At 46.0% G+C, this 16,697-nt stretch overlaps 2 protein-coding genes across 3 annotated transcripts in view; one reads left to right on the top strand and one right to left on the bottom strand.

Annotated features, from left to right (window-relative positions):
• Dock1 (dedicator of cytokinesis 1) overlaps positions 1-16,697 on the top strand; it is a 516,647-nt gene that overhangs the window by 251,955 nt on the left and 247,995 nt on the right.
• The window catches only part of Insyn2a (inhibitory synaptic factor 2A), a 57,944-nt gene that overhangs the window by 32,070 nt on the left and 9,177 nt on the right, over positions 1-16,697 (bottom strand). For both annotated transcript variants that reach the window (XM_052714778.1, XM_052714777.1), the window contains exon 2: positions 5,557-6,718. In XM_052714778.1, coding sequence (XP_052570738.1) covers positions 5,557-6,713 — 1,157 coding nt within the window. In that variant the 5' untranslated portion in view covers positions 6,714-6,718. The remainder of the gene's footprint in view (positions 1-5,556; positions 6,719-16,697) is intronic.

Here is a 16,697-nt window from a genome sequence, read left to right as displayed (position 1 = left end):
GCTAACTGTCCCATTGGAAGGGATTCTGAGGTACTCTAGTGACACTGGGCCTAGGACCTGAGTCTTCATCTCTCACCTACTTCTCTGCACAGGGCTTCCTTCCTTGGTGACTACCGCCATTTTTTATGTTGATTAACAGGACAAATGGCTTTGAGGAAACATTAATATAGGCCACTGAATGGTGTGTGCTAACTGTTGTTTATTCCCGTCTCCCAAGTCTTGAAAGCATGGTAATGCTGCTCTCATCAAGCCCATGAACTTGAAAGCATTCCCATGAATGGATTTTTATATGAGTGTGTGTTTAATTTTTAAACAAAAAATATTATTAGTTAAACCACTGTTTGCCTCAAATGGGGAGAACTGGGCCTCAGGCCACCAAGAAGCCACCTGCTGCCTCACTAAAGGATACCCCACTAACAGGGAACTGTCCCTCTGACTAGCTGTTCGAACTTCGAACCTTTCCTCGAGCTATCAGACACCTTAGCTTGCCTTCTTTTAAGCTGTAGTCTTACATATTTTCTGACTTAGTCACAACGGTCTAACACTTCATGCTTGCTTTTCTATTAGCTATGTTTTGAGGTCTGGCATGGCCTGGATGCCCTTTACTTCCCAAACCTGAAGGGAGATGCTCCCAGGGGCCTGGCCAGTGAAGAAGCTGTCAGTCTAGAGAATGGCTGCTCTTGGTCTTACGTTTACCATCCTTGAAGGGAACTTCTCTCACAGGTTTCTGGTCTTCTCTGACAGGGAAAGCTTCACTGGGCTGTCAGGAGTCAGTGAATATATTACACTTCTCTAGAACAGCGGTTCTCAACGTGTGGGTTGTGACTCCTCTGGGGGTTAATGACCCTTTTACAGGGGTCGCATATCAGATATCCTGCATATCAGGCATGTACCTTACAATTCATAGCAGTAGCAACATTACAGTTATGAAGTAGCAGTGAAAATAATATTATGGATGGGAGGGGTCACCACAACATGAGGAACTGATTGCAGCCTTAGGAAAGTTGAGAACCACTACTCTAGAGTGTCTGGAATGGGTAAGCTTAGAGCCAGGAAGAGCTCTCTCTCCCCCCAGGGTGCTGCTGGGGCTGCAATGCACTACGCGGTGAGGCCCTTCAGACAGCCAGTCAGTGGCTCTCCAGCTCAGGAAGCCCATGGTGGCTACAGGGAGTTTCCACTGTTCCAAGAACTGGTTGGGTTTTTAATTCCATATCCCGCTTGCCCTGCTCTCAACCTTTAACAAATACATCAGTCATGCAGGTAGCCTGTGTGACCCAGCACTTCCTGAGAAGAGACCAGAATAATACTGAGAACACTGAAATAGGCAGGGTAATTCTTGGCATTCATGCCAGCCGGGCAAGCAAATGCCGCCTGTGCTGCATAAAGCAGGGTGATTTGAGTGAATTGCCCGAACGTTTTACAGGGAACTAAAAAGCACGACTGTGAGGAAATTTTTGCACAACCCACTTCCTTATAGAGGGCATCCTCTGAAATGCTGTCCATAGGCCCCATCCTTTTATCCTGTACCACTATGTGCTCTTATAGGCAGGGGCTTCCTAGAAACCACACTTCAGCCTCCACCACTCCTACGTGACGAAGATCCAACTGAAACTCAGTTGCCTATGAGACCTTTCTCTGCTCAAGCCTTTCAGGCACACATATGAGCAAAAGGGATTAATGGAAGAGTCTCTTAGGAAGAATAACTTGGAAGGGACTGAAAGCCACTGCCTGGTGATGCACATATCCCTACAGAGATAAAGAGCCACCAGGAAGAGCTTGCCTGATATCCTGGATAATGAAAAGCCCCATCACAGATATTATACATTAAGTACGGTCCAAGGTACGTAGGGGCTGCTGCTCAGACTCAAAGATCATCACTTCCCCCTCACACTGCCTAGATATTAACACAAAAGAAGATCCATGACCCTCAAAGGCCCAGTTCTAGCCCCGAGAACATTATGGAAATGTGGGTATAAGGTGTGGCACCTAGATGCAGTCATGGCTCCACTGGGCCCACCTCATTAGGGGATCCTCCTTAATGCTGGTGACTGCTTATCCAGAGCCACCCTGTCCTTTACTGGGCATGAAAAGCAAGTGGAAGGCTTGACACGAACCCACTGCTTCAGAAGCATCTCTCACAGTCAGTGACTCATAGGTTTGAGACTACTTCCTAAGGACAACTTCGGGTTTTAGCTTGATGGGTCCTTTAATTCTTTGTCATTTCACAGAAAATGAATATGCAATGATATGTATATTGATGACAAGATGGCTCAGTGGACAAAGGCACCTGCCACCAAGCCCAGTGACCTAAGTTCCATCCCCATGACCCATGTGGTGGAAAGAGAACTGATCTCTGCAGGTTGTCCTTCGTGCCCCCAACTCCCAAACACACATACACACACACACACACATACACACACACACACACACACACACACACACACACACACACACACACACACAGAGAGAGAGAGAGAGAGAGAGAGAGAGAGAGAGAGAGAGAGAGAGAGAGAGAATATAATTTTTAACATATTAAAATTAGTCAGTATAAAGTAGAATGCATTTCCTGTTGTTTTAACTTGCGATACAACCCAAATAGTCCCATCTCCAGCCTCCATGAAGAACATAAATCCTGAGAACCCCTTCCTCCCTCAGGACCACAGGGGCACCATTCAGGACTTGCCTTGGGTGATTAGAGGGGCCGAGATTTTCAGGATGTAGGAGCTGATGCAATTGCCTGGCAATGCAATATTTATACAAGGGAAATGGGCAGACACTCTCTTTCCCCAGAGTCATTACAGGTGTCAAGGTGTATAACTGGCTATGGCTGGCCCTCCAACTGCTGGAGACTCCTTGGGACAAGGCAGGTGGGAAATGTATTAGTCAAATTAATGATCTTGAGTGTAGAGTGGGAAGAGCCACCACCAAAGTAGCCTTGATTTTGAAACCAAATGATCCGAATCAATTAGTTTCTAATTTCTAATTCTAATTTGAAACTAATGTATCCAGAGGGTTGGTTCCCTGAGATGAGTGGGAATGATTGTTCTAGAACCAGATGTGAGAGGCTACTCACACTATGGACCTGCCTTGACACCCTGAACTTATTCTGTATGGACAATGACCTAAGTAGAGGTTTGTTTTAAAGGCCAGGGAGGGGACCACATTTCCTGTCTTTGATTTGAGGTGTCAAGTCTTAAGATGGCTAGGGCACTGTGCATACTTTGGGATACTGGAGTGAAGGGCCTTTTGTGACAGGAGACCCTTTTCTTTGTCTTCTGTTTGACACTACCAAGCTCTTAAACCCTGGCAAGTGTGGGCAAGGAGTGAATGGTCAATGTAACTAACTGCAACTGACTTGAATTTAGGGGTTTCATTAGGCACAGATGGCTAGCAGCCACCATACTCAAAAGAGAATCCCCAAGATTTCCAGGGCAATGTTGAGTAGCACCGTTTGTGCTCAGCATATGGGGATGCATTCATTACACTGGACTCAGACATAGGGCCCAAATGTTCCCCAGACCCTTTTCCTCCTACCCCAAACCAATAATCAGATAAAAGACCAACACACAGACACTGGCAGGTATTATCCAGTTCAGAATCTGTCAGTGGGATGAATACAACTGAGAGTCACGTTTGTAACTCTCACTCTCCACTGCAGGATGAGCAAATACCCCAATTTCTAGGTGGAGAGATGAGTTACAGAGAGGTGTTACCCTTGTCCAAGTCACTAGAGCCAGAACTCCCATCCAGACATACCTTACTGGACTTGAACCCACTTGGCTAGGAAGCTAGAAGACCCCCACTGAAGCAAAGGTCCATGCTTGTTCTAATAGCACAATGAAGTGCCTAGCTATATGCATGGTTTTCCCTTTCTAGGGTGCTCCTAGATGTTTCTCTTTGAGTGTGACTCCCAGTGGGTACGCACATTACCATATTATGTACATATGGCTTCACACCACTTAATGAGGTTTGTTTTCTACCTGGTGTTAGTGACATCCTTTTATGTTGCTATCTGGCTCCAGCAACTACCAGCTATATCAAAGTTGGTTCCTGTTTGACCTTCTCTCTCTCTCTCTCTCTCTCTCTCTCTCTCTCTCTCTCTCTCTCTCTCTCTCTCTCTCTCTCTCTCTCTCTTTTTAATGGTGACCTGCTAATGCCTAAGTTCCTCTCCCTAAGTGTGTGACTTCTGGATGTGTATGGATTCAAGAACAAATGACTGAAATGGTTGAAAATGGAGATGGCATCTCAGCACTGAACGAGCTTTCTGCAACTCTGTGGTATTAGATTGACTACTAGCATCCCATCAGGTTACTTTACATAAGGCTGGTCATGCTTTTTGTTTCAAAGCAACTGGAATCTTATTGTTGGTCAGAGGTGGGGTTGGTACTAAGTAGTTTTCTTTTGTGGACAGGCCACTTGCTCAAAGTTGGAATGGCCAAAGTCAAGGGTAGGACAAACACCAAGTGCCTTGCCAATGAAGCCAGTGCATTGGCTTCACCTCTTGCCCTGGAAGGCAGAGGCTGTTTCTTCTCCATTGCTTGCAATAAGCAGACTCGGCCTAATTCCACCACAGCCATCCTCTACAGGAGCTTTGAGTCTGTGTGTTCTGCTGCCATGATAATGTATTACCTGATTCCCTTCATCACACTGCTGCCAGCTCACTTCACCCACAGAGTAAAGGGTACCAGCCCCACGGACAAGAGAGCACAGACTCACATCCAACCTCAAGAACATAGGGCGGAGTGGATGAGGCAGTTTCAAAGGGTTGGAAAAGAGAAGGCTTGGCAGGTCAGACGAAGGCTAGTGAGCCATGAGCACTTTTGAAGAGGCACAGAACCAGCCCTGGCAGCCTTGTCCACAGTGAGGGCCGGGGGAGATGTGTTTCACAGCTTGGATGATCAAGAGCTGGTCAAGTCCAACAAGCCCTTGTTGATGTTGAACTGTGTCGTAATCCAAATGGATACCAAAGGCAACTCATGGGTGTGGGTGTCTGCCTCCTAATCACCTATGGGTAGGGCTTGCCTAAAGAGGGGCTCTGCCTCTGTGTGCTCCAGAAAAGAATGAAAACCAAAGACCATTACACAAAACCCGATATGGTCCAGAATGCCGATCCCACTGAAATCATTTATCACTCGCTAGCATTTACTTTTCCTAATGCCAGCTGATTTGTTTCCCTCTCTACTATAACGGGATTCCTAAGAATCAAATGGCCTCTTATATAGATATTTTGAACTGGTATATGTATTAGAATTCATCAAGATCAGAAACATGAATCTGAATAGATCACAAGGAAGAACCATCAACTCTGGATATACAGATAGAGTTTGAAGCCAGGTCCAGATGGGTAAAACACTAACCAACAAATGAATGTCAGAGGTGAGTGTGCCAGGAAGCCTGGCCTTCGACACACCTGTGACCCTTGTAACTCACTAGTTCTTCAGACTGTAGCCCTGACACAGAAACACTGGCATTGGACTCCTTAGGAATGGGACTTTGGGGCTGTTGATGAGGCAAGTGGTAAGCCTGCAGTGAATAAGACACAGTTGATATACATACCCTTCCCGATGGGCCTCTCCTTTCTCCAGCTCCTGAATGACTCCCAACAGCACTTTGATGGTCTCCTGGCTAGAGCTGATTAAGTTCTCCATCACCTGCAGCTGGGCCTTGAGGTCTACCACTTCTGTGTGAGGCACAATTTGATGGCGTTCTTCATCCCCCACCCCAGCTGTGGGGCTAGGCTGGTTCTGCAGGGGCTGTTCGCTACATTCTGGGGACAGGCACTGCACTGGGGGTGAGCAGGCCAGAGCAGAGCCCGAGGATGCCTGCAGTCCATTGAGGTGGGCAGCCCTCCTCTGCTCCTCATCTGCAGGGCAGAGAGACCACTGGCTGGCAGCAGCAGAGTTTGACAAGCCAGGCTCAGGGGCCCTGGTACTGATGGCAGGAGGGTACACAGTGGCGACCTCTGTTTTAAACACCCTTCCATGGGTAAGCGGAGTGGGCTCCTCTGAGTCCAGGGTGCTCCTGTCCAGCTTAGCTCTCCCCTGCAGCTGGTGGATGGGCTCCTCAGAGGGAGGCCGAGAGTTCTGCAATAGAGCTTCAGGGTAGCCAAGCATGTCTGGAGTCTTGCAGAGCTCCGCACAGTTGACCCCAGAAGGTTGGTCCAGCGCATTCACATGCTCGTTGGAATGGAAAACCAATGCTGTAGTCTTGTGAATCCTTCCTGCACGGCAAGGCTGGGGGTCCTCCATGGGTCCTGCCTCACTCTTCTCTTTCGAATCTGCTAGAAACCCATTGTTCTGGCTTTTGAAGGCATCTGCAGCTGGCAGGCCTTTGAGACTGCCTTTCTTGCGGTCCAACGGGAATGTCTGGTAACACTTGCGAAGGTCTGGTGAGGTCTGCACACCCGTGCTTTTGGTGACGTTGGGAATGGATCGGCGTGCGGGCACTGTCATATACTTACGGTATGCTGCCCTACAGGACACAGCCTTGGCCTCTCGCTTCTCCCCCAGAGGTCCTGAAGATAGCTGTGTGTCCCTCTGCTCATTCTGGGCCTCACAGATATCCTTAAAGCGCACCTGCAGGGCTTTGTTCCGCTTTTTGATCTGCCGGTTGGGGTCTAGGGCATATCTCATCTCCAGGGCCAGACAGGCGGCTGGCTCCACTTCCCGCTCTGGTGTCGTGAGTATGCATCTGCCGGAGTCCTTGCTGACCATGGTGCCTGCATGCAGAGACAGCAACAGAAGCATCAGTGGGTCAGAAGCACACACACAAATGCAGCCGAATGGACTTACAGCCAAATTAGAGCTGCCAGCTTCCTAATTATTTTTAAACAGGTGAGGTCGGCCTTTATGTTAAGGAAAATCAGACAGGCGGGGAGTTGCTGGCAGGCACAGCATGAACTGCTTCTCGATATTAAAGCCTGCTTACTTTTCCATGTGGGATACACTCGTTTTTCGTTTGATAGTAATGCTTGTTTCCCCATTAGGCAAACCTGTTTTACTATATTCATCAAGCAACCCAATGTCGCTGCTTCGTCAGCTTTCCGAATTATCTTTTCACATGTGTGTCTCCACTCTGTAGGCAGATGGTTTACCAAATGCAACTTATTTAGTTTAGGATTTTTACTACTTTTTTTTTTTTGAGGATGACGTGATTAATCTATTATTGGAATCCAACAGTTATTAAAGACTTCCTGAAGATTCTAGATCCTGAGCAGATAGACACAGCTAGAGGAACGGCCTTGCAGGCAGGACCCAGGGTCAGTCAACATGGCCTCTGTGGGGAGCTAGCCATACTCCTCCACAGGGATGTCTCTGGGGATAAGTCACGTTGGGGAGTATGGCTTCTAGAAACATCAGTCTTGAACACAACATGGGTGTCCCTGAGTCTACAAAAGCAGCAATACCATCTCTGTTCTGTGATTCCATGGAGAATGGTATTTGGGAATTACTTAAAAAAATAAATTATTCATTCTTGAATCAAATTTTATGTTTTGATCACACCCCCCTGAAAAAAAATGACAACAATGGTAGTTGTTCTAGCATTTAAATGCTGAAAGAAAATAAAATCAGGAGCCTTTCTGTTAATCATGCAGATTCATCTTGGGCTGAGCTATTAAATGCAGCTAAAGAGATGCAGGTGGCCAATGATTCTCCGGGGAATACCAGGAGGGTAAGTGCCTTCCCTTTATTAGATAAGCAGATTCGCAGCTGCTTATTGCACACCGAGGAACTTTCTTGGGGGCTGCACTTGAAGCAAGATACAGTGAGGCTGGGCCTGTGGTACAACTTTCTGATTCCAGCTACTTGGAAAGCTGAGGCAGGAGGATCACAAGTATAAGACCTACTTGGGCTACAGAGTGGGTTCAGGGCCAGCCAGGGCAGATTAATGAACCCTTGTCTCCAAATAAAGAAAAAACAGGTCTGAGATAAAGCTCAGTAGTAGAGCATGTTCATAGTATGTATGAGGACCTGGGTTCAATCCTGGGTTTGGCAAAATAAAAGCAAACAGAAGATAGATAAGCATGCTGTTTGTGAACTAGCTTTCACTGGATTCCTGGCATTTCAGAGTAAAGTGGTCGGCTGGTTGGATATGAGTACACAGGAGGCTCTGGTGTCAGAACCCAAGTGTTCACGGATGCAAAGTCAGAGATGATCCAAGGTCAGTAAAAGTCACATTATCCAGCCCACTGTCAACAGAACTCAAGCTCTGTCCTGAGGCAGAGGATTTGCAGGGGTAGTCATGGTGACCATGGTGGCACTATAGGTAAGACCCTAGCCCAGAGACCTGGAGGAGACATTCTTAGGAAACACCATGGCAATGGAGATATTTACACAGTGGCCACTACTTATGGGGTCAGGGAGTGGGGGGGGGGGGGGGTAAGATGTTTATTTTCCTTACATTTGGTGTCAACATTTCCATATCACAGAGGTATGGTATGCCACTTGTTCAAATCTCACACAGCAGATGAAAAGCACAGGTAGGCCATGACCCTCCAAACCCCAGGCTCACACTGTCCAAGAGACCCAGATATCCAACGCACAGGTCCAATGCTTCTTCTGTCCTTAATCCTTAGTCAGCACTGTAGACCAGTAGGCATAGTGGCTTGCTGAAGGAGAGGAAGAGAGGAACTCCAAGCCCTTGACTTAGCGGTATCACATGACCTATGCCTTCTCTGCAGTGGGTTATACTTCTGCTACACTGGCCTTTGCTACCTTGTAAGCCCCCCCCCCCCCCCCCCCCCACACATACAGCATGAAAGACTCAGAGGCAAATCCAATTCCCAATTCTTCATAGTAATGCTGAATGCTAATGGGTAGTCAGATGTGGGGATACCCTAAAATCATCTCTGCAGCCTTTGGTTCAATTTAGACCAGGGTTACTCAGCTGCTGCTCTCCTGGTAGGTTAGGCAGATGACCTGCTGATGCTGGAAGGGCTCAGCACAGTGCAGAATGCTCAGCAGCAGCAGTCAGCACCATCCCTGGCTTCTCCCAAACAGAAAGGTTGTCCCAGTGTGACAACCAGCAATGTCGCCAAGTGAACATCACCACCATGACAACCCTGCATTAGCCTTTCCAACCATGACTGCCCAAGGCTTCTATTGTCCTGAGTTTTGTCCTCAGAATCAAGGCTTTCAAGTAGGTGCTAGAGCTATCAGCAGATGTCTGTAATCTGAATCTCAACCTCCGGGACAGTTTTAGAGAGTAGGGAATCAGAGTAGAATGGACTGGGGATGTAATTAATACATTAATAACAAGGCTCAAACAGTGGAGGAGGGGATTATGCCCGGGGAGGGGGGGTAGGGTGAGCCTGCCAGCACAGATAATAGCTACCTTTCAGGGACACTTACCCCAACAAGTAAAAGACATATACTCAGAAGTTGGTGTGGGGAAAGAGCATTGGAAAGTGGGGACATAATGAGAAAATTAAATCCTAACCCCCATTCTTATCTGGGAGTGTTCTTTGGCTCTCTTGCCATGTAGGTGTGTCAGAATGTATTGTGCCATCATTCTGAAGGAGACCTTCATACTAGGGGAAATTTGAAAGAGAGAGCATTTTTACAAAAAGCAATTTACGAGTAATTTTTCAGCCTTTTCCCTGCCAGTCCTGAAAAATGTGTGTCTGAGTAAGTTTGTCCTGCCTCACTATTCATCATCAGGATTTGCCAGGAACTGCACTGAAATAATTTTCTTACATCACTCCGCTGGTTTGCTGAGTGTTAGTCCAGACCATCAAACTCATAAAACAAATCAGAGGAATTAATTGCTGGTGGTAAAAGGAAAATAGTAAAAAAGAGAACTCTCAGCTTTTCGTGTTTTACAGAGTTGCTAAGTGTGTAAAACACTATTCCCTTATTAGTGAAAATAAAGATAATAAGTAAGTTCTTTGCTTTGGGGGGCCTGTACTGAGAGTTGACCCTAGGGCCTTGTGCCTGCGGGCAGGTTTGAAGATTGATTTTTATTGTCTCTTTTATTATGTGTCTGTGTATGAGTAGAGATGCTTCAAAAGGCTAGAGGTGTTGAAAGCTGCTGGAGCAGGAATTATGGGCTCTTACGAGCTGCCTGTCATGGGTGCTGGGAACTGAACTTGGGTCCTCTGCAAGAGCAGTATGAGTGTCGAGCCATCTCTCTAGACCCTATGCATGCACTCCTGTGTGCTAACAAATGCCAGCCTATGCCTGTGCATTTCACTCCCATCATCTCATTTGAACCTCAGGATCCCCTTGCCTGCTGGGAAGACTCCATTGCTATCCTCATACTATATGTTGAGACTTTGAAGGGCACAGCTGGTAGCCTGCACCATAAGTCTCTTTGAATAACATTCACTAAAGAACTATCCTAAGCAAAGAAATCTGTTACTTGGCATGACCCCTGGTCGACCTCAAAAAGCATCAGCTAAGCCAGGCATGGTAGCATGTACCTGCAGTACCAACAAACAGAGGCAGGGACAAGGGGATCATTGCAAGCTTGAAATCAGCCTGGTCTCCACAACAGGTTCTGGGGTAGCCAGTGATACTTACTAAGGCCCTTTCTTTCATCAACATCATCATCATCATCATTGTCATCATCATCTAACACACAGGAGCCTAGGACAGGAGGATCATTGCAAGTTTGAAACCAGCCTAGTCTATACAACAGGTTCTGGGCTAGCCAGTGATACTTACTAAGGCCCTTTCTTTAATAATAATAATAATAATAATAATAATAATAATAATAATAATAATAATAATATAATAACAGCAACAATAATAAAGCATTAGACATCTAAAAAGTGAATGAGTCCGTCTCCTGACCTTCTCATATTATGTATCAGGTGTGGGTTATGGGAGACCTCCAGTGGTCCTGGAACATGTCTGTTGTTGGTGCACAAATGAAGGGGTGCCTTGGAGTTTGAGGTGACTGTGAGACTTGAATGGCCTTTCTAGCATGGCTTCCTTGGGTAGGTCACTCCATAGAGCTGGAGGTGCCAGTCCTTTGGGCAAATCTCTTATCTGCAGAGCAGTGAGAGTCCATAACCTGTATTAGATTTCATGGGGAAATGCTTTGGAAAGTGGCAAGTCATGGTTGGGCCTCCCTGGCTCAGGGAGATCTAGATGCTGTTGAGCTGTGTAGAATATAAATGTCTTAATTACTCTCGAATTAAATTTCATAATCAAATGTGAGCTGTAAATATATAAACCCTGTAGTTTTAGATTAGTGAGACCGTATCATCTCTGTTCTGTTTTAAATTAATAACACAGATAAAAACATGCTCAGTTCAACTGGAAGGCATGAGAAATGGAAGCTGCTATCAGTCTAACAATAGGTAACAGTCAAGTCAATGATGGTATATACTCACTTGCTGTGACCATTAAAATAACAATTACAAAGAAGGTTTGGTATCTCCACAAAACATGAGCTAATGTTAAGTGAAAGAAAATGGCCTACCAAGTTTAGCTAGGGAAAAAGAAAGAAACCAACATGGTCTCTGTTTATTAAAACATTGCCTTTAGGGAGAGTGTCTTATCCAGGTTTTTTGTCACAAGGCTGTCACCTTACTTTTCCAGTTAAAACTCATGCAGCAAAGGATCCCTTCTGCAGGCCTTTGTGTGAACAATCTCAAAGTCCCAGAAAGGATCAAGTTGGTGTACCAGCAATCCCCAAAGGCCTCCTTTGATTCTGTTGAGAAAGTGCTGAATTTTAAAGTTGTGATGTGTGTGTCCGTGCTGTATGTCTATGCGTATACCTACTACATAAGAACTTGTGTGAATACATGGGTTGGGAGATTTAGCACACTGTGCCAGTATTGCAGAGAACTTACTATGAAGAAGAAAATTGCCACTGGTTTGAATTTACAATCAAATCAATTTGCCTTGTGCTCTGTGATTAGCATCTCCTGAAGTCTGGGGTCTCATCAGTGAAGACTCTTGCTTCTATTCCTCCATTGTAAAATGTCTCATACTTCCCAGGATTCTTACGTGTCGCTGTAAGATGATGGTATGTGTGCCTTGATTGATCCTCTGACAGGTGGGACTGTAGAGAAACTACCTGCCTTGGGGTGTTCCATCACTGTATGTAGCCTAAGAGCCAGCAAGCCATCCCATGAATGTGGAGAGGGACTGCATGAAATTGCTAGCTTCCCAATGTCTCTCCCACAGTCGAGGCACCTTGGAGCCAGAGATGCTGGCTGCTGTTCAAGATTAATTGGGTCAACATTTTATTCCATATGCTGAGGGAACGCCTGTGCATTAGGCTCCTCAGAGTGGGAAAAAGGGGCAAGTGGTTAAGCTGTTCTTTATCATGGAGCTTTCCAGTGGGGATAGGAGGCAGGCTCTCCCTCGCTCCAGGACTCCTGTGTACAGGGAAAGCTTTAATGTAGAAACCTGGTTTACAGTCCTGAAGCCCTCTTGCCTTGGGGCAGAGAGAGCTGCATAGATGCTGGACTGGGTCTCAGCTCCACGGTCTAGGTTAATTTAACACATGGAGATGCCCTTTTCCCAGACATTCGTTCTGTCTTCAGAGGCCACAGATCTGACGGGAGAGGGATGGCTCTAAATACATTCAGATGTCTTTCTAGGGTGGACAGTAAGTGAGGGAGCGGAGCTGCTCCGGGACAGCAACCTGGCTTGTAGGAGGACATCAGGGAAGACACAGCCTGCTTCTCTCTCTCTCTCTCTCTCTCTCTCTCTCTCTCTCTCTCTCTCTCTCTCTCTCTCTCTCCCTCTTTTTCTCCCTCTCCCTCCCTTCTCACTCCCTAGACTGACATTGAACTTGCTATATGTATTCCAGGGTGACCTTGATTCTCCACCTCTGGTGCTGGGATTATAGGTATATGCCTTTATGGCTCGTTTACTTGATGCTGGGAATTGAATCCAGTGTGTTGGGCATATAAGGCAAGCCATCTACCTATTGAATTACATCCCCTACCTCTCTTACAGGATGGAATATTGAAGGGTAACCTGGACCGTTATGAACCCATGGCTCTCTAGTCTGAAATTGGGAATAGGGATACTTTTTGAGGTAAAATGTAGACTGTGAGGCAGAAGAAATCCCTTTTGAACTAGGGCTCTGGTTTGCTCTTATCTGTGCCATTAAAACACATATCTCATCAAGAGGGAGCCTTGGAAAAGTCACTCCAACCCTACAAACCACTGCTGTCATGGACACACACTGTCCTGCTCACAGTGAGAGGGCAGAAAGGCATGATTTATGTACTTCATCCACTTTGGATTTGATGTGGAGGCTTCAGAACAGTGGTTCTCAATCTGTGAGTTTTGACCCCTTTGGGAGTAGAACAACCCTTTCACAGAGGTCACCCAAGACCATCAGAAAACACAGATATTTACATTATGATTCATAGCAGTAGAAAAATTACACTTATGGAGTAGCAATGAAAATGATTTTGTGGCTGGGGGTCACCACAACATGAGGAACTATATTAAAGGGTCACAGCATTAGGAAGGTTGAGAACCTCTAGAAGAACTAGAAAATGGCCCTCTTCAAGGAAGCAGACTTTCGTCTTCACTAAAAAAGACCGTAACTTTTGTTATCCACTATCCAAATGGAATCTAAGCTAGCAGAAAGGAATTAGCAGAATTTTATGAGGTTTGTGAAAAATCAGCTGGGAACTCTGCCTCCTCCAAACGGGGTGTTATGTCCATCAAAAAAAAAAAAAAACACAGCCCCCCCTATCTCATTAGCAACAGTTAACTTGACAATCATTAGTGGCCTAGAATTACGTAGACCAGGTTCCACCTGTGCAACCCCAGGTTCAGTCAGCTTTGGAAAAGGAACCCATTTTCTTGTCCTTGCAAATCCCCCATGGGCATCCCAGTCCCGAGAAGGCAAGGTGTGGGGCAGTGGTTCTGAATGTGGCTCATGGATTCATTTCACTACTGTAGCAGACACCCTACTTTCCCTAGAGGTTCTAGATAATGAAGAGCTCATCAGATTGTCATGTGAAGCTCATCAGAGGTTGGAGCTTTTCAGAGTTCGTGAAACACTAAAGTGTGGCCTCCCTTTCTTAGGTCTATTTGGATTCTTCTTTCCATAAAACTAGGTGCATGTGTACTGGGCTAGACTTGGAGAGTCTTTTGCCTTAATTATGTTAAATCCAAACTTTTTTGAAGGGGTGTGTGTGTGTGTGTGTGTGTCCTTCCCTAGGTCTGTGTGTCCCTGTGGGCCTGTGTGGAAGAAGACAGTTGATGTTAGGATGTTTTCTTTAAGTTTTTCTTCTACCTTACTTTTTCCCAGTTAGGGTCTCTCACTGAGCCTGGACTGACTGGCCAGCAAGACCCAGATCTACCTGTCTCTCCCAACAGAGGGCTGGATGTACTGCTCCACCTGGCATCTTAAAACAAAACCAAAACAAACCAAAAACATGAGTGCTGGTGATTAAAACTCAGATTCTCCATGCTTGTGCTGCAGACAGTTTACCCAGCAAACCATCTCCCTAGCCCCAGTGCACAGCACTTGTTAACTCTTGATTCATTGGAACCTCAAACTTGAATACTGACTTTTCCTTCCTTTCCCCCACACTGCCTTATGTGAGCAGAACCTGCTCACATTTCCTGCTACATTTCACTTCCATCTCAGGACACTGAGACGTCCTGGGACGTCCAGGGCAGGATTTTGGTATAGAAGTAACCACCATGTACAACAGAAGTCATTTATAATTGAAGATACAATCTGTCTTTCTGGCAAGGCCATGCAAGTCTCTATCTCTTAGCCTCAAAAGGATCCTAACCCCTATATTCTCCTTGGTTTGGCCAGGATGTTGAATAGGTCTGGGTTCATAGCAGAAGCAGCTAAGCCAAGAAGAAAGAGCCATGAGTGCTTCCTTTAATCGGCTTCTATTTATAAGCTGATTGCTGAATGTAGAGAAAATGGCCTGTCCCAGGAATGCATGTGGACGGTTCCCTGGCTGCACAGAGCTGTAGTGTCTGTGACCTGGCCAGCACTCATACTTTTCCTTGACCAAGGTCTAATGTGGAAAGATACCCTGCTTTGAATTCTGAAGGCCTTTTTGACATGTGGGCTACAAATGTTAGAGGGTGTTTTAATTTGGAGTAACTCACAGTCTAGAACAGGGGAGCTGTTTTCTTCTTCTTTCCACTGAATCTGAGGACTGACCATCAGGGTGACCTCAGAAATTGCTCACTACCCTGAAGACTGTTTTGTCAGTTTAAACAAGACTTAAGTGCTGGGAGATGGCTTAGTTGGTAAAGTGCTTTCAAGGGCCTGAGTCTGATCTTCCAACAAATGTAAAAAAAGCCAGGAGTGGTGTGTGGGTTTCTAATGCCGGCACTGGGGAACTGCAGACAAGCAGATCCCTGGGGCTGCCCCTCCTGATAGACAAGAGACCACATCTCAAAAACAACGTGGATGGCTCCTGAGGATGACCTTTAACTTGACATGCACATGCACACATTTGCATGACTGCCTATACTTGTATGTATAACTGATCCCAGAAACACAAACACACACACACACACACACACACACACACACACACACACACACACACACACACACAGAGGGGGAGGCTTAAGTTAGTCAGAGAGTGTGCATAGTTAATTGCTTGGGATATGGAAACTGAAGAAATACTCTGATCAGAATGACTGACAGTTATTTATTGCAGGTCTGCAAAAGGGCCAAGTTTCAGTGCTAAAAAAGTAAGTGCAAGTTGGGCATGGTGGCACATGCCTTTAATCCTAGCACTAGGGAGTCAGAGGCAGGCAGTTTGAGGCCAGCCTGGTCTAAAGATCAAATTCCAGGACAGCCTGGGTTACACAGAGAAACCTTATCTTGAAAAAAACAAAAACAAAACAAAACAAAATTGAAAGAAAGAAAAGGAACAGGTTATGGCTAGTAGTGGGCAATAGAGAGAGAATAAAAAATTGCCTGCATGTTGTACATTTTTAAGATTGGGCCACCCCAGTAGTTGTCATAATTTTTTCATTAAAATCTCATCTGTCATAAATTCTGGTATTTTTCTCTTCTTTTATATAGAGGTCAGTTGATTATTTTCGTTCTTGACCAGCAGCAACAATGAACTGTCATCCTTTATATTCATATCAAAAATTAGCTGCTGCATCCCTCACATGTTCTGTCTTCACTTTGAAGGTAGGTCTCCCAGGTGCATGGACCTTAGCAATGTCCCTATGGCATGGAACAGGCCCTGTGGTGCTTCTTAAGAGGTGGTTAGTGTGGTCCATCTTCAGCCTAGAACACAGCTGTCATTGTTACCTCCACTGCACTTGGACAAAGGTCTTAGAGGCGGCCTCTAGACCTGGCTTGCCTGCCACCCCCCCCCCCCCCCCGGCTTGGATTGCTGTACCATCTTCCAGCAAATTTTGCGGCTAAGTTTGATCTCTTCAGTTCAATCCTGCATAGCCCCAAAGCATCCCCCACTAACTTTTATGTTTCTGTGCTGTTGCTTCTCTGTTGACGTCCCTTCCATACCTTCCTCTTCCTCATCTTCATCTTTGTACCTCTCCTGGGGTCTGCCTGCCATTCTTACTCCCCATGCCTGTCTGTGGAGATGTAAGTGAATGGGCCTCTCCTCTCAGCAGAGCCCAGTTGAGTAGAAATCCTTGTTGTCTTTAAAGGCTTCTTTACTCTTTCCTACCCTAGTCTAGGCTCTTCCTTCTCGTCACTACTCAAGAATCCACAACAGTGGAGTTCTAACATCCCCACACCATCTCTAGAACACACTG

The sequence above is a fragment of the Peromyscus californicus genome, unplaced genomic scaffold (assembly GCF_007827085.1).
Source record: "Peromyscus californicus insignis strain IS unplaced genomic scaffold, ASM782708v3 Scaffold_4__1_contigs__length_199733344, whole genome shotgun sequence".
Classification (NCBI taxonomy): domain Eukaryota; kingdom Metazoa; phylum Chordata; class Mammalia; order Rodentia; family Cricetidae; genus Peromyscus; species Peromyscus californicus.
The sequence above is the reverse complement of the archived record's forward strand: the minus strand, read 5'-3'. Positions and strand labels throughout refer to the sequence as shown.